The sequence below is a fragment of the Entelurus aequoreus genome, linkage group LG07, assembly GCF_033978785.1.
Source record: "Entelurus aequoreus isolate RoL-2023_Sb linkage group LG07, RoL_Eaeq_v1.1, whole genome shotgun sequence".
NCBI classification, from domain to species: Eukaryota; Metazoa; Chordata; class Actinopteri; order Syngnathiformes; family Syngnathidae; genus Entelurus; species Entelurus aequoreus.
In genome coordinates, this window is record NC_084737.1 from 61912815 (window position 1) to 61937441 (window position 24627).

At 38.5% G+C, this 24627-nt stretch overlaps 1 protein-coding gene across 4 annotated transcripts in view; it reads right to left on the bottom strand.

The window, feature by feature from the left end:
- The window catches only part of LOC133654123 (AMP deaminase 2-like), a 57511-nt gene extending 34862 nt beyond the window's left edge, over positions 1–22649 (bottom strand). The window contains exons 1-2 of one of the 4 annotated variants that reach the window (XM_062054164.1): positions 8409–8428; positions 8177–8293 (exon numbers count right to left, since the gene is read on the bottom strand). In XM_062054164.1, the coding sequence (XP_061910148.1) occupies positions 8177–8264 (88 nt within the window). In that variant the 5' untranslated portion in view covers positions 8265–8293; positions 8409–8428. Of the gene's footprint in view, positions 1–8176; positions 8294–8358; positions 8549–22558 lie in introns of those variants that run through there. The other 3 variants (XM_062054163.1, XM_062054168.1, XM_062054167.1) reach the window with 3 other exon arrangements.
- Between the last annotated feature and the right edge of the window lie 1978 nt (positions 22650–24627).

Sequence of the window (24627 nt, forward strand, 5' to 3'; positions counted from 1 at the left end):
GTAAGGAGGCTTAAAATGGGGTCAAATAGCATGAGCTTGTCGAGAGACCTTTAGTGCATGAATATTTCAGTAAAAAACAGCGTGACGCGTCCAACTCAAAGCACATAATGCCCCGTGTGGTCTGTGCACAAGTGGAAACAGGAATGAATAAGTCGTCTGATGCCTTCAAGCAGCAGGTAAACAACAAAGATGAGCACATTTTATTGTACTTTATTATGAAAAACGTTCCCTGACTATCTAATTTTTATCATTAGATTACTATAGATCTGCCAATGGAGATGGAAACAGAGACAAGACAATAGTGATGGTAATTTAGGTAATTTAGACTCTTATGGATGTTTGTGCTACTTCAATAGATTTATTACCAGAAGACTTGTAACATGGATTTCTAATATAAAAATATAATCAGATCAAATATATATTACTTTACATATTAAATACATGAATTAACTAAATTACATTATCATATGATAATTAAATAATATATATATATAAATTAAATTATTATTTAATTCTAAGAAATAAACGACAAAGCAAAGAAAAAAAGACCCATCCCAAACGGACCTCTGATTGTGTGTATTACTTGTAAATTCCCAACTATCGAAAGTAGAGATGTTTCACAGGGTTTTATGCTGCCGATTCCGATACGATCGTTCATGAGTGAGATCGGCCTATATACCGATACCGATCACGTGTATTAACTGCACATTTTCCCATGTATTTATGGTGAATGGTATTGGCAGCTATATTGAAATTAGTTCCTTCTTGTCTTTTATTGCACACAATTGTTTAAGTGAATCAAAGTTAATAGTACACAATAACTAAATAAAAAAAAGTCTACTACTCATTAAAATCCTCTGACTTTGATCTCAAAGTCCTCTTGTGCCCAGGGAATTATTATTTGAGTTTGTAAACATTGACAAAAAGAAAGAGAAAATAAAAATAACCACCTAGTATCAGTTATATACTGATACTACACTTGGTATCGACACCACCAATTCCCCTGACGTGTGGCGTACCAACTGTGACAATGCTGACGTACCAACAGTTGTTGCTATATTTTTCTCTCTCTAGAATATGAATAATCTACTTGTTAATTCTGTGTTAATGACAGCTTTTTTTTTTTTGTGTAACATGCGTCCATCTACACTTTTTAAACTTTACAAAGCACCTATTTCTTAGTGTTGTTTTAAGCGAGCCTAGCCGTTAGCTCAGCTATTAGTATACCTGATCCTGGCTTGTTTCCGGTGTGTAACATGTTTAGCATTGTCCTCCAGTGATAATAGTATAGACCAGGGGTCAGCAACCCGCGGCTCTAGAGCCGCATGTGGCTCTTTAGCGCCACCCTAGTGGCTCTTTGAAGCTTTTTCAAAAATGTATGAAAAATGGAAAAAGATGAGGGGAAAAAAAATATATTTTTTGTTTTAATATGGTTTCTGTAGGAGGACAAACATGACACAAACCTCCCTGATTGTTATAAAGCACACTGTTTATATTAAACATGCTTCACTGATTCGAGTATTTGGCGAGCGCCGTTTTGTCCTACTAATTTTGGCGGTCCTGGAACTCACCTTAGTTTATTTACATGTATAACTTTCTCCGACTCTCTAGGACGTGTTTTATGCCACTTCTTTTTCTGTCTCATTTTGTCCACCAAACTTTTAACGTTGTGCGTGAATGCACAAAGGTGAGTTTTGTTGATGTTATTGACTTTTGTGGAGTGCTAATCAAACATATTTGGTCACTGCATGACTGCAAGCTAATCGATGCTAACATGCTATTTAGGCTAGCTATATGTACATATTGCATCATTATGCCTCATTTGTAGCTATATTTGAGCTCATTTAGTTTCCTTTAAGTCATCTCAATTTCGATGTATATCTCATGACACATCTGTATGTAATATGGCTTTTAATTTGCCCGCTTGTCAGTCGCGGGACTGAAAACAAACACACGATTGGCGTTTCTGAGCAGCATTAAAAGTCATTAATTGATAACGCCGATCACATAATATTTTTCAGGAAAGCCGTCCGATACTTATTGGTTTCTGACCGATCGACACATCCCTACTTTATAAAGTTAAGTTAAAGTTAAAGCCCCAACGATTGTCACACACACACACTGAAGTGGTGAAATGTCACCTCCTGGGTGGTGAGGGGGGCAGTGAGCAGCAGCGGTGGCCACGCTCGGGAATCATTTGGTGATTTAACCCCCAATTCCAACCCTTGATGCTGAATGCCAAGCAGGGAGGCATCCATCCAGCAATTTTCTACCGCTTGTCCCTTTTGGGGTCGCGGGGGCAGGGTACTCAGCTGCACACTGTACACCCTGGACAAGTCGCCACCTCATCACAGGGCCAACACAGATAGACAGACAACATTCACACTCACATTCACACACTAGGGACCATTTAGTGTTGCCAATCAACGTATCCCCAGGTGCATGTCTTTGGAGGTGGGAGGAAGCCGGAGTACCCGGAGGGAACCCACGCAGTCACGGGGAGAACATGCAAACTCCACACAGAAAGATCGAACGCAGGACCTTCGTATTGTGAGGCACACGCACTAACCCCTGATCCACTGTGCTGCCTAACAGGGAGGCAATGGGTCCCATTTTTATAGTCTTTGGTATGACTCGGCCGGGGTTTGAACTCACTACCTCCCAGTCTCAGGGCAGATACTCTAACCCAGTGGTTCTTAACGTGGGTTCGATCGAACCCTAGGGGTTCGGTGAGTCGGGCTCAGGGGTTCGGTGGAGGTCAAGACACACCCGACTCATCGTGTATATAAAAACTTCTCCCTATCGCCGATGTTCATGCACGGTTCATTTTGTGCACCAGTAAAAAAAACATGGTAACACTTTAGTATGGGGAACATATTCACCATTAATTAGTTGCTTATTTACATGCAAATTAGTAACATATTGGCTCTTACCTAGTCATTATTAAGTACTTATTAATGCCTTATTCGGCATGGCCTTATTATAACCCTAACCCTCTAACCTTGGCCCTAACCCTCTAACCCTAACCCTAACCCTCTAACCCTAACCCTAACGAAATAACTCTAAATTAAGTCTTTGTTACTTAGAATATGTTCCCCATACTAAAGTGTTACCAAAAACATATAACTTCGTCTTGAATTTGAAAAAATACAACATTTTATTTTTCACTAAAGAAGGGTTCGGTGAATGTGCATATGAAACTGGTGGGGTTCGGTACCTCCAACAAGGTTAAGAACCACTGCTCTAACCACAAGGCCACTGAGGTAGTGAACCACCGCAACATTTACAAGAAAGTACACCACAAAATGTGAATTAAAATGTGCACAAATAAAAGAAGAATCAGCATCCAGGTAACAGTATTTGCTGGTTGATCAATAACTGCTTCCATAGAAAAAAATATCAGAAAATGAAGATGGCTCGTTCACGAATGACTCATCACTACTAGAAAAACATAACTATTCCCAACCACGGTAAGAAATTCAGCAACTGAAATCAACAGAATTACTCTGATACCTTTTAATTGTCCTGTCACACAATACACAACTACTTGTTGCTTGGCAGAGTTCATAGTCACCAATCAAAACAGACCCACAACCAACGTTCCCTCAAAGGTGCGCGCCTGCGCAATTGCGCACTGCTCACGCGTCCTCTGCGCACAGCAAATTAATGCAGCGCAGAAAATCAAAAATCCCATCTGAACTTTAAACAAAATAAACACATTACAATTTATTCTGTATGATTTTGCAATGCAACTCAATGAGTGACAAGTGACAACAAGAGTGGCCCCAATGAATAAAACAATCTTTGTCAACACAGTTCAATTATCGTCTGTCGAGACACTTTACGGACAGGAATTCCATCAATCACTTTATTGAGCAAAACTGTTTGTAACCACACCAAAAACATGAGTAAAAAAAACTTTTATCTATAAAAACTGGTAATTTTCTGCCATACAAACTAGGCTTAAACCAACGTTGTCATCCGTCGTTTCAACAGAAGCCGCTCGCTCTGTCTCACCTGCACCAACACACGCACTCATGGCATTTAGCCAGTGTTGCGTTTATGGCCACACAAAAAGTCGGACAACCCCAACGCCACACAATGTGTAAATGCCAGGTTGTAACACTCTGACTCCTCTATCAGATGCGTGCTTATTTTACTGCCATTTATTAAGAATGTTAATCTAAGGATATTATTCCTGAAATATTGCCACTAGATTTCATAAATGCTAATAAAAAGATGTATTTTACAGACAGAAAGTTACAGGAACTAAATGTAATCTCTGAAAGGGGTAACATTTCTTTTAAAGGCAGGACCCGCAGCCAGACATACAATACTAGCACATAGGTCAGGGGTCACCAACCTTTTTGAAACCAAGGGCTACTTCTTGGGTACTGATTAATGCGAAGGGCTACCAGTTAGATACACACTTAAATAAATTGCCAGAAGTAGCCAATTTGCTCAATTTACCTTTAACTCTGTTATTATTAATAATTAATTATATTTATCTTTGTGGAAACACTGATCATCTTAATGATTTCTCACAATAAATATATATAGAAACAGATAAATATCAATATGCAACACTTTATTTTTATATTTTCTCTAAGTGCACATTTTTCAAATTGAACATTTTCAAATGATCACTTCTAAGACAGTCTTGTGAAATCACAATATCCCATTTTAACTAGCTAGCCACTAACATTTTTTAACAAATCATGAATTACTTTGCACCATGTTTGTACAAATAATAACTCATGTAAAATACAAAAGTAAACTCTCAAATTTTTAAATCATGTCACACTTTGAACTGGACACCAAATCTGTTATCTGTTTCTTTGTCAGTTAGTGGGAAGCCTGGCATTGCATGCTGTTAACTAGTGTGTTGTACTCTGGTGTGTAACTTGACACTGCAACTCTGAGTGAGTCTTGCAGATGTGCATCAGTGAGGCGTGTTCTGTGTTTGTTCTTGATGAAGTTCATGTCAGAAAAGGCTGATTCACAAAGATAAGATTTTTCCTCATTGTTTGCAGAACCTTCTTAATCTTTTGGACATATTTTCACAGCAATCTGGCCTTAAGCTTGATTATGATAAATGTAAAATGTTAAGGATCGGAAATCTAAAGGGAACGTCCTTTCGAATGGAATGCAAAGTGCCTGTTTTGTGGACAGATGGACCAGTTAACATACTTGGTGTTGTTGTCCCAGAAAATCTGGAAGATCTAGGCTCAGTAAATTATGATAATCGACTAAGAAAGCTGGACAAAATTATGCAATTATGGAAAGGGAAATCCCTAACCTTGTATGGTAAAATGTCTATTGCCAACTCGTTAATTATTCCTCAATTTATTTATTTGTTTTTGTCATTACCAGCTCCATCACAAAACTTTTTTAAGATTTATGAGCGGAGGGTCTTCGATTTTGTCTGGAACGGCAAACCAGAAAAGATTAAAAGAAAGGTTTTGTACAAAGAGTATGAATATGGGGGCCTGAAACTTCTCAACCTGGAAGCTATGTGTCTGTCTTTAAAAGTATCAATTGTTCCAAAGATGTATTTAAACATTGAGTGGTACACAAATGTCCTGTTGGACAAAAAAACATGTACTGTATCAAAAGAAATTGTATCCTTTTTTACAAGTGATCCCCTCCCAGAGAGTCTGCTGGGAAACATGGCGGGGTTCATAAAGGAAACAATCCACTCATAGTGGTGTTTTCAATTTTATGTGCCAGAAAAAAGAGACGATATTTTGCAGCAGTTAATATGGATGAACTCTAATATTGTAATAGATGGAAAGCCTTTCTTTTGGAAATATATGTTTGAAAGAGGAATCATTTTTGTCAATGATATTATCAATGAGAATGGTAAAATTATGAAGTATGATGAATTTAGAGCTATGTATGGTGATGCTTGCTCAAGCTTTTCGTTTTATCAACTAACTGGAGTAATTGGGAAAAGATGGAAACAAATAATTAATTATGGAACTACTAAATTATTAGTTTGTAAACCTCTAATAAGAAATTCTAGTTGGCAAAAAGGAACTAAAATAAATAGAAAAATATATAATTTTTATTTAATAAAGAAATCTTTGAAGGCTGCCTCATACAACACATATGGAAAATGGGAGGACTTTTTTGACTGCCCGTTGCCATGGGATGCCATATTCAAACTAATCTATAAAACCACTATCGATGTGCAAAATCGTTATTTTCAAATTAAAATTATTTATAACTTCTTACCCACAGGGAAAATGTTAAAATTATGGAATATGACAGAGTCAGATGATTGCCGATTTTGTTGTCAGGAGCCTGAATCCACCCTGCATTTGTTTTGGTATTGTCATATTGTGTCTTTGTTTTGGGTGGAAGTTGAAAAAATGTGTTTAAGGATTGGTTTGTTTATGAAGCTTAATGTGGTTTCTGTTATTTTAGGAGAGTTCATTGACAATCATGATTTAGTCAATTTAATTATAGTACTCGGTAAAAAAAATATTTTTAAGGCCAAAAACAGATATTCACTTAGTATTACTTTCTTTAAAACATTTATTCAGTATTTTCTAACTTTAGAAAGTTACATGGTTGAAAACGATAATGATGCCAAAAAACATTTAAAAAAAGATGAGAAGTCCTCAAAGGCTTATTTTGAAAGTAGAATTATGTTTATAGATTATATGATATCTGTTGTTGTGTTTCCTAATTTGAGTGACCTGGACATAATCTGGACTGTACATAAATGCTTATTTTGAAAATGTAATTTTGTTTATAAATTATATGCAATCTGTTGTGTTCCCTAATTTTTTTCTGTGTACATGAATGAAGGTGTGTGTTGCTGAGTCCGACTTGGACATTATCTGGACTGGGCCTGGTTTAAAAAACCCTTTAAACAAATCTAATTTCATTGACAACCTGGTCTGTTGAAGATAAGGCCCTTTTTAAAAAAATAAAATAAAATAAGATAAATAAATAAAAAACATTTTCTTGGATAAAAAAGAAAGTAAAACAATATAAAAATAATTACATAAAAAATAGTAATTAATGAAAATGTTAGTGGACCAGCAGCCTATACAATCATGTGTGCTTCAGGGACTGTGTCCCTTGCAGATGTGTTGTCTATGTTGTGGGAACCAGAATATTGGTAGCAGAAAGAAATAACCCCTTTTGTGTGAGTGGGTGTGGATGAGTGTGCATGGGGGAGGTTGTTTGGGTTGATGCACTGATTGAAAGTGTATCTTGTGTTTTTTGTATGTAGATTTAATTTAAAAAAAAAAAAAAAAAAAAAAAAAAAAAATTTTTTTTTTTTTTTTTTTTTTTTTTTTTTTTTTTAGAACAGGCCCGCGGGCGACTCATCTGGTCCTCACGGGCGACCTGGTGCCCGCGGGCACCGCGTTGGTGACCCCTGACATAGGTCATGAAAAACATGTTTTTTTGTTATTGTCATTGTAAGAGGGCAAAATCACTTAAACCAGAAAATTATTTTAATAAAACATTTAAATTGTTATGATGTCAGGTTTGGGACAGGTGTGACGCTGGTGTGGCCACAGTGTGCACGTCTGATGTTGCTCCACTGAATGCTCAGGGAGTTTGTGCGTTTGCTCACACACATGACAAATTAGAGGGAACATTGCCCACAACATCAGGATTTCTACACACATCTGTATACACTGCTCTGTATTGCATACAAAACACATTTCAAAATATAGCTTATAGCCAAAATGCAGCCATACCAGCAATCTGTATTTGCATGACTGTGCAGATTTCAACACTAAAAAACCCCAGCTATATTCACAATCTAGTGCTAACATTGTGATAGGAACGTTTTCTGAGGGGGGGAGTTTGAAAGGCGCAAAAGAAGTCTGATAATACGTGCGCCACACAATAACGCAGCATCAGTGTTAAAAAGTCATGTGAAGAAAGTCAGTCCCGTCTAAAGAAGCTTCTTCCTGCAGCTCTCTAAAGAGTCTGATGCATGCTTGGTCATGCATAAACCACAACAACCTTGTAATAATCCTCTCAGTCCACTCCAAGTTTTTGTGTCAGTCAATCCGCAGTAGCACCGTGTGCTACAGACGGCCATGCTCCAGGCGCTTACACAAAGGCGTCAAGGAACGAGAGGAGGGTGAGGAATTGAAGGGGGATATTTATGCTTTGGCTCGGGACCAGGCTACATAGTGCAGCGTACCTGTCTCTTCACGGCCTGTTTGCCAGCAGCTAGACAGGGCCGAGCGAGGGGAGACACACGGGAGGAGAGAAAGGAAGAGATGGAGCATGCCAGGATGCCATCGTCTGTCCTTTCGTACTTGAACACAATGGAGGGGAGGAAGGACAGGGAGTTTGAAGTGAGAGAAAAAAAAAGGCACACACAATCATCTGCCATATTGTCCTGCTCCTCGCTCTATCCCTGCCATACATACACAGAGGTGGTCCTGCAGGTCCATGAACTCCCCCCTCACATGATGCCAGTGTGTGTGTGACCCCCCTTCCTCCTGGTCGCTGCACTACAGCTGCCTCTGGAGCTGCTCTTCCTCATTTCAACATTGGACTGGAATGTACCACGGGAGAGCTCAGTGGAGGGGGAGGTGGGAGACGGCCGTACATCACGTGATGGATGGTTGGCCACGCTGCAAACCTTACAAACCTTCGTCCTACTAACTGTCGTCGTCACCGCTTTTTTTTTTTTTTTTTTGCTGAAAGGATGTTTGCTGTGTTTATGAATTAAATAGTGCTGGCTCAGCTATAAGAAGATAATGTCTTTATTCCCATCTCCTCTCACAGATTAAAGGGCCGGCGCGTCGGTCCAATTCTGAGATAAGTGAATCATATGGACAAAAAAACCACATTATTACAATTAATTAAGTCGACTGATGTTAATATCCTAAATTATTTTTTAATTTTTTAAATACTGATTATTTATGTATTTAATATTTGTTTACTTACTATGGCATATTTATTCACTGTTCTGTTACAGACAACAAGGAAATGGGATAAAATTGCTAAGGTATGAAAAAGGGTAGGATTAGATCAACTCTGCTTCTTCCTACTCCTTTTCGGACGTGCTGTAATGATACAACTGGAAATATAAAGTTAAAGTTAAAGTACCAATGATTGTCACACACACACTTGCTGTGGCGAAATTATTCTCTGGTTTTGACCCATCACCCTTGATCACCCCCCAGAGGTGAGGGGAGCAGTGAGCAGCAGCGGTGGCTGCACCCGGTGAATTCCTTTTTGGTGATTTAACCCCCAATTCCAACCCTTGATGCTGAGTGCCAAGCGGGGAGGTAATGGCTCCCATTTTTATAGTCTTTGGTATGACTCGGCCGGGGTTTGAACTCACAATAAACCTGTGATGCATTACATTGTATTGTAATGTTGGAAATAAACTGAAACTGAACTGAACTGAACTGATCTGTCTCCACGCAAGGTAACTTATTGTTGCTCTCTCTGCAGGGTTTTTCTTTATTTCTATTGTCATTTTACAAATTCCAAGAGCTTGGCTGCACTGGAAACATTTTCATTGAACATTCACAGCAAATTACTGGCTGATAGTTGCATTACTTTCACTGTAACATTTACAGTAATTTACTGTGAAATGTATTCACAGCAATTTATTTTACCTATAGAGCTGTGGTTTTCACAGTTAATTACAATTACAGTCATCCCGCGCCACATCGTGCTTCAAATATTGCGGCTTCACCGCATTGCATCATTTTGTTTTTAAAGCATATTCTACAATTTTATAATTTTCAGGCATAAAAACGGCGAAATCAACTAAAAATATCAATACCATTGTAGTTTAGAACAAACCAATCAGAGGGTGCTGTTCAGTATTGTGGACACTGATTGGCTCAGCTTAAGGCAGCGTTACAATATTGGCTTAAAAGAGTGTGAAGGTGACTAATCGGTGTTATTTCATGTCTAAAGTGATTTTTTAATGTTGAAATATGTATCTAGAAGGTTATAAACAGCTTTTTTATGCGCTAGCTGTGTCAATATTTAATTTCTAATTTATGATTCCAAGTTCGGGGAATACCATTTATCAAGGTCATGCCCGGAACCAATTAACAGCAATAAACAAGTAATTAATGTATACACTGTAACTTCACAATTGTATTTATATAGGTATTTTGAATAAAGTTACAACTATATGTAACATCACAGCTGTGATTTTACAGTTAAATACAACACTATATGCTCTAACTTTCCAATTGTAATTGTATTGTTAATTCCAATAAAGTTACAACTATATGCTGTATTGCTGTGATTTTACAGTTAATTACTGATGGTTTAAATTACAGTACCTTAATTGCAAAAAAATGTTTTTCTTCCCAAAGAGGTTTCTTTTGCATTAGTTTGAGTGTGCTGCTACAGTATTGTATCTTGCCAACAGTTTAACTCCAGCTTTCTAGTGTGAAATCGTGACTGTTTTTCCAGCCCTAACACAAAATATTTGTGCGATTTCTCAGACGAGAGGTCATCTACTATTTTGTCTTTACAATGTGTTTTCATCCAAGAAAAAAGCAACACAAATCTGTCTTATTTTTCTAAAAGCTTACAGTCGATTGAAAAGTCAAAGTTACAACTTTGTAGTAAGAATACCTGTAGTTGATCCTTTTATTGTCATTATTATTAACACATTTTGATAAGGGTAACATATTGAAATAAACTTTAAATAGCAAGTCCTAATTAGGTGCAAATGAACTACACATAGGATAAGTGTTTGGTAGCAATTTAAGACAAAAAAGTATACTGATACTGAAAAAATACTGAAAAATATTGTTACCAAAAAAAAAAAAAAAAGTACTACTCAACTTTAGCCTATACTGAAAGTATTACAATTATTATACAACTATAAAAGGTCAACATATTTATGCGTTGACAAAAATGAGCTTTTACAGTATGAGCTGACAAAATCAACATATATTTATTTTATCAGTATGTAAACAATGTAACACGTGTAGTGCTATTCTATGAAGGGCCAAATGGGACAACATAAACAAACACATCTTTTAAAAAAAAGTACCTAAATGTCTCCTTAATTAATTAAATCATGAAATAAATAATCACCTCATTAAATAATGAAATCAATAATTAACCAAATCGTGAGATACTTAATTAAATTATGAAATAACTTATCAAACAACAAAATAATACAATAAATAATTAATTAAGTTATCAAATAATTAGTAACACATTGTTAGTAATTAAATAACTTTGCATTAAATGAGTTAATGACACATGTATGTATTATATCCAATTATAGTTAAGTAATGACACATTTAAGTATTTTTTTAAAGATTTATCAATTTAATTTTGTCCCGTTTAGCCTTTTATACTTTTCCTGCTTGTTTCAGCTTTTTTGCAACATCAATGTCAGCTTTGCAAACAATTGAACTTCTCATTATAACCAAACTATCTATCTATTGTTTGCCACTAAAACACTAAAACGTCATGATTGTGTGCTGCTCTCAAATCAGCCTGAAAAGCTTTGGTGGAAGACTTTATCATTAACAACAACTAAGAAATACATTTAAATGGATTTCAGTGAAATCATGTCTAAAGCTGAAACCGTCGTCTTTTTTTTGTTATTCCAATGTTTACAAAGGCAGAAAACTAATTACGTTATTTTCACAACATAACATTTTGTACTGTTAAGGAGGATTGGTGCAAAGATTCATCATTCATTCACAGGGCTCCTCCTATTGGCCAGGCCCTGCATTGCAAAATAAATTAAAATTAATTAAAAACAAAAAACCCAGAATGAAACCACTCACTAATTGAATCATTTAAATAAACCACAATTTACCTCTACCAGGTCCAAAACAATCATATATATATATATATATATATATATATATATATATATATATATATATATATATATCCATCCATTTTCTACCGCTTGTCCCTTTTGGGGTCACGGGGGGTGCTGGAGCCTATCTCAGCTGCATTATATATATATATATATATATATATATATATATATATATATATATATATATATATATATATATATATATATATATATATATATATATATATATATATATACACATATATATATATATATATATATATATATATATATATATATACATATATATATATATATATATATATATATATATATATATATATATGTACACACATATATATATATGTACACACATATATATATATATACATACATATATAAATTTATACACACATATATACATATACACGCACACACACACACACACATATATATATATATATGTATATATATATATATATATATATATATACATATATATATATATATATATATATATATATATATATATATATATATATATATATATATATATATATATATATATATATATATATATATGTATATATATATATATATATATATATATATATATATATATATATATATATATACCGCAACAGAATCAATCAGAAGTGAAGAAAAAAACGGTTTATAGTATGTAATTCATTATCATAACTAGGTTACAATTAGCATTGTTTTAATACGGACAACTTTTTACTGTATTAACAATCATGTTTCCTAATTATTTAGCTTTTTAATTCCATGTAGTACTTTGAGAAGTGCAACAATTCTGTAAAATTCTGATGGCTACAAAATCACAGCAAAGATGAGTAACACAAAATAAACTTTTAGTGAAGTTATTTCACATCGCTGACCAAATAAATGACGAATAGTTACTAATTATATGTTTTATTCATTTCATGGATAGAATAAAATCCTAAATCAAACACTGTACCTGAAAAAAACTGTTTCTCTCCACAGGTCAACAGGATGTGTTCCCAGCAACAACTGGTCTGTGCTATCGCAGACACACCGGTATGACAAATAATGGTTCCGCCCAGGGGCGTAATTAGTCATTTGAAGGTCAAAAGCAAACCTAGTCATTGGGGCCACATAACAAAAATATGGTAATTTATCATGTTGTAAGAAATTACCAAGCGAGCTGAATATTAAAGCTTGATGAGACGCACAATGAGTATCACTGATCCCAACACTTTTACTGGAAGTAGTAGGAACATTAATCAGCATTTATTAAAATGTAATCCATTTTTCAGAGATCTTTTTGTGTTGACTGGATGTCACACATAGCGCTGTTATCATGAAGGCCAGCAGTGTATGACTGGTGGGAAAAAGAGCACTCTTGACGGTGTCTATGTATTAGAATGAGAAATAGCTTTTTGTGTGATGTTTTGGGGCCCATGGAAGTGTTCGGGCCCCAGGCAAGTGCCTGTGTTTGCCTAATGGCAAGCCGGCCCTGATTCCACCTACAGAGGGCACAAGTCCATAGGGCTCGGCAGGCCAGGTGAAATGACACACACACAGACCAAACATGCTGATAAATGACTGAAGATTATCAAACAAAGGCGTGTTGGCCGACTGCTGATATGGGGGAGACTCGAGGCCCAATCAAAAACTAATCACTAAACTGAGTCATTACTCAAGCAGATTCTGCCATCCCAGAAGGGTGTGACAGATTATGGTTTCCTTGTCTCATTCGGCGGATGTGATGTGGCAACAGTCCATCACGTCATGGACATGATGGCAAGCAAAGGAGGCAGGAACAAAATGTGAGCAAAGAGCAAAAATATCAAGGATCTATCATTAAACTCGATCAACAAATATTTTCACTGTAAAATTGCATCAACTTGGTACTGATTACTTATTGCTTCTCATTAGAAAGCATTGTCTTTACGCATTTATCCAGGATCAGTTCTTAACACTTTCAAGAGACAAAGTGCCTGATCTCCTAGAAGTTTGTGTGCATAAAAACTAGGGCTGTCAATTGATTAAAATATTAAATCATGATTACCGTATTTTCCGCACTATAAGGCGCACCGGATTATAAGGCGCACCTTCAATGAATGGCCTATTTTAAAACTTTGTTCATAAATAAGGCGCATTATAAGGCGCATAGAATAGACGCTACAGTAGAGGCTGGGGTTACGTTATGCATCCCGTAGTTGCGAGACCTGTTGTGGCTCAATATTGGTCCATATATAAGGCGCACCGGATTATAAGGCGCACTGTCAGCTTTTGAGAAAATTGGAGGTTTTTAGGTGCGCCTTATAATGCGGAAAATACGGTAATACCATTTTGTTAATAGTTAACTCAAAATAATTGCGATAACCGGGGCGGCATGGCGTAGTGGGTAGAGCAACCGTGCCAGAAACCTGAGGGTTGCATGTTCGCTCCCTGCCTCTTACCATCCAAAAAAAAATCATCGCTGCCGTTGTGTCCTTGGGCGGGACACTTCACCCTCACACGGGTGAATTGAATGATGAATGATAGGTGGTGGTCGGAGGGGCCGTTGGCGCAAATTGCAGCCACGCTTCCGTCAGTCTACCCCAGGGCAGCTGTGGCTATGAAAGTAGCCACAGCAATAAGTAGCAATAAAAATGTGTCATAAAGTATGTTAAAATCACCCATCCATCTATCTGAAATGCTGGGATTCTGTACTGGGTCACATGTTGCTGGGAAGAGTAAACAGGGCACAACTCTAATTGCCCCATGTACCAATGAAAATTTGTCATATGCTGGCCACGCCCACCAAAATGTCAAAGAGTATCTGCCAAAACTCATAGCATTGTCATAAATGTTCACTTCAAACATGATAGCTTTTGCAAATTACCGCAAAACAGCATTAAGTGGAAATCTTTGTAAAATACGTACAGTTTAAATGTTGCCTGTCTTATAAATAAAAGAAGATCACTTTGCCTTTCTTTATGTCAAAGTATAGCTCTCATAATGATGAAAGTTGGAGACGGTGTGGCGCGGTTGGGTGAGGGGCCGTGCCAGCAACCTGAGGGTTCCAGGTTCGATCCCCGGCTTCTACCAACCTAGTCACGTCCGTTGTGTCCTTGAGCAAGACACTTCACCCTTGCTCCTGACGGGTCGTGGTTAGCGCCTTGCATGGCAGCTCCCGCCATCAGTGTGTGTGTGAATGGGTGAATGTGGAAATAGTGTCAAAGCGCTTCGAGTACCTTGAAGGTATCTCATATTGCACATGTACGGAAAAAGATGTCTAAGAGTATTTTTATATTAAATAAGGTAAAATATGTGTTAGATTATAGGGCAATGAGTATATTGTATTGTGCACTTATATTGCCATATATCAGCTACTGTGTGGAAGTGTGGGGGAACACATATAAGAGTAACATAAAGGCATTGTATCAACTACAGAAAAGAGCTATAAGGATTATTCATAAAGCAGATTATCTAGAACACACTAACATATTATTCATTAATTTGGGTTTATTGAAATTACAGGAGCTAGTAAAGTTACAGACATTATGTGTCATGTTTAAGGCTAAAAGTAAAACATTACCAGCAAATTTACAAAAAATGTTTGTCATCACTTCTGAGAATGAAGAGCATAGAAGAAAAGGTCATTTCCAACATCAGTATTCAAGGACAACTTTTAAAAAAAATGTGCATATCAGTGGTGGGGGTTAAACTATGGAATTCTCTTTACAATGAGATAAAAGATTGTAAAAATATATTCCAATTGAAAAATATATATAAAGACAGAACAATAAAATCATATGGACAGCCATAAGTGTTTACATTTTGCTTTATATTTATTATTTTACTTATTTTTTGCCTGGTTTTGTATTTTTGTGTCACCCCGTGAGGTGTATATTACTTCTTTTGTTTTTTTGTTCGGTTTGTACTTCATGAAGTTTTGCACTTGTGTATTTTTTGTGTGTTTTTTTTGTTTTTGTTATTTGGATGTAATTGTTGGTTTATATATCATTAAGTAAGACTACGTATTATGTTGAAGGGGGCAGGAAAATATAAGATTTTTCTTCATCCTGCTCCTTCTCAGGCATTGATGTGTAACTGTATAACTGAATAATTGTGGTATAATTGTCTATCAAAGATGCACATCAATGAAGGAGATAAATAAAAATTAAATGAAATGAAATGAAAGGTAGAAAAGCGCTATACAAGTATAACCCATTTACCATTTATTTTGTTTTGTGGTCAGTCACATGTTTTTGTGTACATTTGTTGCTGGGCAGACTTCCTGGGCCACAAACATACTTGCCCTCAAGTTCTATCTTATTTGGCTTTGAACATGTAAATAAACATGGCACATGTTAGTCAAGCAGCAACTATACAGCAAACCAACATATAAAAATCATAAATCATTATGTTTGGTGAAGGCTTCTATTTCCTATTCAGCCCGACCACTCTCATGTAGCCGATTGAAGCAGTTGAACAAAGTGGAACAGAGCACTCACACGGAGGAGGCAAACTGTTGAGTGGGTGGCTTACAAAATTTGACAACTACCTTTTTTTCACAGCAAGAGTACTAAATATCGCACGCCCACTGCCCCCAAACCAACTGCTGCCGCGCTGCGCGCACAAAGCGTGGTAATTATGAGCTACAACTCCCCGCACAGGCCGTGTGACTGACACGATCACATGATTCTATAAACACAGGTAGGCCGTGTCCTTTAATTACAAGATTCACCGCGCTATGGAATTAGAAAACAATACCAAAAAAAAAACGTCAACAATTACAATCCTAAACATTCAAGTATCCCAATCTGAATTGCTGCTGCATTACATATAGCTTATTTACTTTAACTATATAAAGTGACTTTGAAGAGGCTAAAAATGTGTCATTTAAATGTCATCTTTGCCTACTCAGATGGGACAACCGGGATCGTTATCTCATCGCAGACATGCAGAATCAAACCTTTAAAGGCCTACTGAAATGACATTTTTTTATTTAAACGGGGATAGCAGATCCATTCTATGTGTCATACTTGATCATTTCGCGATATTGCCGTTTTTTTTGCTGAAAGGATTTAGTAGAGAACATTGACGATAAAGTTCGCAACTTTTGGTCGCTGATAAAAAAAGCCTTGCCTGTACCGGAAGTAGCGTGACGTCGCAGGTTGAAAGGCTCCTCACATTTCCCCATTGTTTACAATGGAGCGAGAGCAATTCGGACCGAGAAAGCGACGATTACCCCATTAATTAGAGCCAGGATGAAAGATTCGTGGATGAGGAACGTGAGAGTGAAGGACTAGAGTGCAGTGCAGGACGCATCTTTTTCCGCTCTGACCGTAACTTAGGTAAAAGCTGGCTCATTGGATTCCACACTCTCTCCTTTTTCTATTGTGGATCACGGATTTGTATTTTAAACCACCTCGGATACTATATCCTCTTGAAAATGAGAGTCGAGAACGCAAAATGGACATTCACAGTGACTTTTATCTCCACGACAATACATCGGCGAAGCACTTTAGCTACAGAGCTAACGTGATAGCATCAGGCTTAACTGCAGATAGAAACAAAAGAAATAAACCCCTGACTGGAAGGATAGACAGAAAATCAACAATACTATTAAACCATGGACCTGTAAGCGAAGATTAACAATGCTGTTGCTAACGACGCCATTGAAGCTAACTTAGCAACGGGATCTCACAGAGGTATGCTAAAAACATTAGCTATCCACCTACGCCAGCCAGCCCTCATCTGCTCATCAACACCCGTGCTCACCTGCGTTCCAGCGATCGACGGAGCGACGAAGGACTTCACCCGATCATCCGTGCGGTCGGCGGCTAGCGTCGGATAGCACGTCTGCTATCCCAGTCAAAGTCCTCCTGGTTGTGTTACTGCAGCCAGCCGCTAATACACCGATCCCACCTACAGCTTTCTTCTTTGCAGTCTTCATTGTTCATTAAACAAATTGCAAAAGATTCACCAACACAGATGTCCAGAATACTGAGGAATTTTGCGATGAAAACCGAGCTTTTTGTATTGGATACAATGTGTCCGAATACTTCCGTTCCAACGATTGCGTCACGCGCATACGTCATCATACATAGACGTTTTCAACCGGAAGTTTAGCGGGAAATTTAAATTTGCACTTTATAAGTTAACCCGGCCGTATTGGCATGTGTTGCAATGTTAAGATTTCATCATTGATATATAAACTATCAGACTGCATGGTCGGTAGTAGTGGCTTTCAGTAGGCCTTTAAAATAGTAGTGTGAAGTGAATTAATTAACTCACATCATGTTTTGCACATGGTGAATGTGCAATGTGAATGTGAATGTGAATGTGGGAGAACAACAATGGCCACACAATAATGGTCGTTTAAGATTCCCCCCCCATCGAAACGCAACCTAATACTCATGCGTGGAAAGTGCGCACGACATAGTCACCTCCAGTGTTGCTTTGTGAGCAAGTTCTTGAATTAAATTGAACTTATCTGAACAATATCCAGTGTTGTGGTATTTCAATTAACTGGAATCCAGTGTGATGTGGGGCCCTATTGTAGTGAATCACACCTGAGCCATCATAAATCAATCAAATCTTTAATGGACATGTGAAAGTAAACAATGTGATAAAGAGCATTTCACATCAATCACTCAATCTAGGTGTGGAGGGGGGTGTGGCCTGCGGGCCTGCCGCGGAACGGGGTGTGCAAGGACCGGCCTCGAAGACAGCGACAGGTGAGTAGATGGCCCAGGTGGGCCTTGTTATCTAATCACCTGTCGCCTTTAATAGCAGCAGCCGGGACGAGACAGGAGAGTTGGAGTGGGAGCCAGAGAGAGAGAGAGAGACGGACTCAGAAAAGACATTTTGCTCGAAAGCAAAAGCCTTGCACTATTTATGCAAATAAAACAGTGTTGTACTGTGGCAGTGTGTGGTGGTCCGAGGAACCCACTGGAGGGCAACCTCCACACTAGGGATCTAGATATCTGGTCTCCTCACTCTTTTGCCTTCACCTTCATTGTCCATTAATTTTGGGTGACTTTATATACTCTGGAGCTAGACGTTGAGTCTGCGACATACATGGCGGACAATAACTGATACAGTCTGCTTTGCCAGTCCAAATGCATTCGATGTTTTCCGTAGTCTTCCCTCGTCGGTCAGGTAATACAAAGCATGTGCTACCTTTTTTATCGCATCCACGGGAGCCCGCATTCTCGTTGTCTTTCCTTCCGGGCCTTAATTTTCCCAGGTCTGCACTAGCATGTACTGTATTTATATAATCATACTATCATACAACGTGGCAAACACTAACATGTACTGTATTTATATAATCATACGAATAACAACATCCTGCAGGTAAAAGCAGCATGAAGAAGTATGCCTTTAGGGTGGCGTTCACGCTTCAAAGGAACTCTGGTACATTTGCTCTGCTCGTACGGCTTGTTTGGTCAAATGGCAACTCCATCATTCAAACCCGGGGGGGGGGCCACCAATCAAGGGGACCGCCGATTTGGTCCACCTGCATGTGAACTCTGGTGCAGTTTGGTATCACAATTCAAATGACAGCAAACAGCAAAATGTGCTGAAAGTGCTGTCTCTTTGCTATGCTCTCTACCACAGTGTGTGTGTGTGTGTGTGTGTGTGTGTGTGTGTGTGTGTGTGTGTGTGTGTGTGTGTGTGTGTGTGTGTGTGTATTTCTACCCTTCTTGAGACATCAACAAGGAAAATAACCTTCCATATGAGGATCAGTGAAAAAGTTAGGACATAAATCATGGTCCCAATACAGAAAACCATTGCATCTAATAGAGAATGTCTCAATTGCACCCCTGGTGGTGAAATGAGGGATTTTTCAAATTGACTGTGTGTCGCTTTTAAAAGTGCTCCCCCTCTGATCAACATATGAAAAAACAAGTGTGTGCAAAAATTTGAAGTGCTCCCCATCTGGCCAACATATGTAATAACAAGTGTGTGTAAGAAATTGAAATGCGCCCCCTTTGGCCAACATATTAAATAGCAAGTGTGCGTAAGAAAATGAAATGCGCCCCCTTTGGCCAACATTTATAATAACATGTGTGTGTAAAAATTTGAAGTGCTCCCCGTCTGGTCAACATATGTAATAACAAGTGTGTGTAAGAAAATGATATGCGCCCCCTTTGGCCAAAATTAATTAAAAAACTAAAATAAATATGTATATAAAGACATACTGTAATAACTTGAAGTAAATAATGAAGATTAAAAACCAATTACAAACATTCCTCCCCCCAAAAAACACAAAACCTAAAAGCTTACTTTTTTTTATATTTGCATAGTATTGTATATATTATTAATGTTTAAATACAAATCTTTATATATCTACAAAGGGTGGTCTTAAAGAGGTCGACATTTTCAGAGGTCTCAAGAAGGTAACAAATAAAATAATGTGTGTGTGTGTGTGTGTGTGTGTGTGTGTGTGTGTGTGTGTGTGTGTGTGTGTGTGCGTGCAAGTGTGACAAAAGCATTTTTTAATACAGTGACTCAACTTAAGAATACACCAATTTAAGAGTTTTTTTGAAATAAGAGCTATCCATTAAAGGCCTACTGAAACCCACTACTACCGACCACACAGTCTGATAGTTTATACATCAATGAGGAAATCTTAACATTGCAACACATGCCAATACGGCCGGGTTCATTTATAAAGTGCAATTTTAAATTTCCCGGGAAACTTCCGGCTGAAAACGTCTATGTATGATGACGTTTGCGCGTGACGTCAAGGGTTGAAGCGGAAGTATTGGGACACATTGTATCCCAATACAAACAGCTCTGTTTTCATCGCAAAATTCCACAGTATTCTGGACATCTGTGTTGGTGAATCTTTTGCAATTTGTTTAATGAACAATGGTGACTGCAAAGAAGAAAGCTGTAGGTGGGATCGGTGTATTAGCGGCTGGCTGCAGCAACACAACCAGGAGGACTTTGAGTTGGACAGCAGACGCGCTACCGTGAGTACAGCTTTTGCTTCCAAACATTTGATCGCTTGCCCGTATGTGCGTGGCGCTATGTGCATGTCACGTACGTAACTTTGGGGAAATATATGTTTCTTGCCGACTCTGATGGCGGCCGGGGTGTCGTCGAAAGCTACAACGCTCGCCGCCGCGCAGCTGTCCTCACCTTGACTTCCTCCGTCTCCGGGCCGCCGACCTCATCGATGATCGGGTGAAGTCCTTCGTCGCGCCGTCGATCGCTGGAACGCAGGTGAGCACGGGTCGTGATGAGCAGATGAGGGCTGGCGGGCGTAGGTGGAGAGCTAATGTTTTTAGCATAGCTTTGTCGAGGTCCCGTAGCTAAGTTAGCTTCAATGGCGTCGTTAGCAACAGCATTGCTAGGCTTCGCCAGGCTGGAAAGCATTAACCGTGTGGTTACAGGTCCAGAGTTTGGTAGTATTGTTGATCTTCTGTCTATCCTTCCAGTCAGGGGCTTATTTCATCTGTTTCTATATGCAGTTAAGCACGATGCTATCACGTTAGCTCCGTAGCTAAAGTGCTTCGCCGATGTACTGTCGTGGAGATAAAAGTCACTGTGAATGTCCATTTCGCGTTCTCGACTCTCATTTTCAAGAGGATATAGTATCCGAGGTGGTTAAAATACAAATCCGTGATCCACAATAGAAAAAGGAGAGAGTGTGGAATCCAATGAGCTAGCTTGTACCTAAGTTACGGTCAGAGCGAAAAAAGATATGTCCTGCACTGCACTCTAATCCTTCACTCTCACGTTCCTCTTCCACGAATCTTTCATCCTGGCTCAAATTAATGGGGTAATCCGGTACAGGCAAGGCTTTTTTTATCAGCGACCAAAACTTTATCGTCAATGTTCTCTACTAAATCCTTTCAGCAAAAATATGGCAATATCGCGAAATGATCAAGTATGACACATAGAATGGATCTGCTATCCCCATTTAAATAAGAACATTTCATTTCAGTAGGCCTTTAATTGTTATGTTTTAAGTTGAAAGCCAATGTGTAGCAAATGTCACAACGAACCAATTTGAGCGTTTCACTGCTAGTCTGCGCCACACTGAAGCAGAATGAATCCAAGCCCGGCCAAGGATGTTAAAATGATATTTAAATGGCGGACATTTATCCATGAACATATGTAAAAGCTGCTGATGGTGTGTTTGACAGAGAAGCAGCCGGAAAAAGATATTGTAGAAGTGCGCTCTTCAAGGTAAATATTGCACATAATTAGTACATTACTGTAGTTGTTAGTAGTACATTCTATAGTATTTTTTACATATAATATTTCTTATTGAGATGTTAGTTTTTAATTAATTTTAATCAATCAATCAAAGAAAGTTTATTTATATAGCCCTTAATCAGAAGTGTCTCAAAGGGCTGCGCAAGGGGCAAGAAAAAGGGGCAAGAAAAAGACAATTCATTTCAATGGGAGACGTTGATTTAAGATACAAGTGTTTTGAGTTAAGAGCTCCGTCACAGAACCAATTAGTCTCGTAATTTAAGGCCCTACATTTTTGTGAAATCTAACACAAGATCCAGGTTGGCGTCATACGTATGCACGCTGCGCCGTGCTAAGAAATAGCATCGGCAAAGTTTAGAATGAAAATAAACACCAGCTGCAGTCTCATTGGCCTGAAGCTGCACTGCATGTCAGAATGTCCATCAGAGAACAGCCAATCAACAGGTTGGCATTGCCTCAAATATTCAAAGGTGCTTTATCGCCACGCTGCCTCAACCACACAACAAACTAACTAATGCATCCCCAACACACTCCATTAACCCCACGTCTGCCACTCACCTGTGCTGGGTGTGTATTGCAGGCTTCCCCGCTTCCTGAAGGGGGAGAGGGGCTTGCCTTTGGTGGTCCCAGAAGGCACGTTGGAGGCCATGCTGCCAGCCCCTGTGCTTCAGCCGGTGTGAGAGGGGTGGGGGAAGGGAGAAGCGAATGAGTCAGAGCTGCGGAGCTTGTCAGCACCGATGGAGAGAGAGCGAGAAGAGGAAAGGAGCGGGATGCTGCACAGATGCTGAGTGCTCGGGGGCTTCGGTTGCAGTCAGCTCTAGTGTGCATGTGTGTGTGTGTGTGTGTGTGTACGTGCCTGGGAGTAGGGATTTCCAAATTGGTTGGTGGAGAGCGTCCCTCTGCAGAGAAACTAGTCCCGCCCTCTTGGAAGACTTTGGGGTTGGAGCTGCAGCATTGATGGAGGCTGCGGGTGTAGCAGAGGGGGCGTGGTTATCGTCTCCCCCCGGCACAAACACACACAAACACAAACATGCACTCACACGAATAGAGAATACAAATGAGCCACAAACTCAGCAACGCACTTCTCCTAGTGGTGCTGTTGCCGTGGCAACCAAACGTGTGTGTGCGTGTGTGTGTGTGTGTGTGTGTGTGTGTGTGTGTGTGTGTGTGTGTGTGTGTGACTTCTTGTATTTTTACCCTTCTTGAGACACCAACAAGGAATAGTAGCTTCCATATGAGGACCGGTGAACAAGTTAGGACCGAAATCATAGTCCCAATACGGAAAACCATTGCATCTAATGGAGAGCCAAATACTAGAATCCGTGAACATTGCTCCAAAGTCAGGAATGTTTGTTGACTTAATGTGCATACAAAATTAAACATTGACAGGTGCAAAGGCAGCAGTATACTGTATGATAAAACAAGATGGCAGCTAAAGAAGGACTTCTCTATTCATCCCGGAAAAAACCCGCCAGGTGAACAGCTGATTTTACGACTTCCGGTGCTGACGTAAGACAACCTGCGTCCCATATGTGACCATAGGATACAAATACAACAGTTAGCCTCTACAGCTGGGTTGCCCAAAGTGTTCCGTGACTCGTTTGTCATCGGCCTTAAGCATATTACAAAACAACAAAAAATAAAGATCAAATTTTTACCTGTGGTGGTGAAATCTATGAAAAATAGGGTGGTCCCAAAAAGGAGGGATTTTTCTAATTGACTGTGTGTCGGTTTTAAAAGTGCTCCCTCTCTGGTCAACATTTGAAATAACAAGTGTGTGTAAATATTTGAAGGACTCCACCTCTGGCCAACATATGTAATAAAAAATGTGTGTAAGAAATTGAAATGCGCCCCCTTTGGCCAACATTTATTTTTTCCAAAAAAATATATATGTGTATGTAGAGACATACTGTAATAAGTAAATAATGAAGAGTAAAAACCAATTACAAACAAAATATTCTATTTTTTTTTTTTAACTAAAAGCTTACCTTTTATATATTTGCATAGGATGTATTTATTATCTGCGATGAGGTGGCGACTTGTTCAGGGTCCTTCCGCCCGAAAGCAGCTGAGATAGGCTTTAGCACCCCCCGCAACACCAAAAGGGACAAGCGGTAGGAAATGGATGGATGGATGTATTTATTATTAATGTTGTAAATACAAATCTTTATATATCTGGTCCTAAAGAGAGAGTCATTTTTCGGAGGTCTCAAGAAGGTAAGAAATAAAATAATGTGTGTGTGTGTGTGTGTGTGTGTGTGTGTGTGTGTGTGTGTGTGTGTGTGTGTGTGTGTGTGTGTGTGTGTGTGTGTGTGTGTGTGTGTGTGTGTGTGTGTGTGTGTGTGTGTGTGTGTGTGTGTGTGTGTGTGTGTGTGTGTGTGTGTGTGTGTGTGTGGGCCTGATATCCATCCATCCATCCATTTTTCTACCGCATGTCCCTCTGTCGAATAAAATGTCACCTGTAAATATTTTAAGAGGTTATTCAGCTTTGAACTTGGAAGTGTAAAAATATTTATTTTAGATGAATGGATAGATTAAGAATCATGTCTGGACTTTTTTGTATTTTAGAAGTGTTAATTTTGTCAACACTCCAATTAATTCTCAGCAAGATATACGTCACACAATCA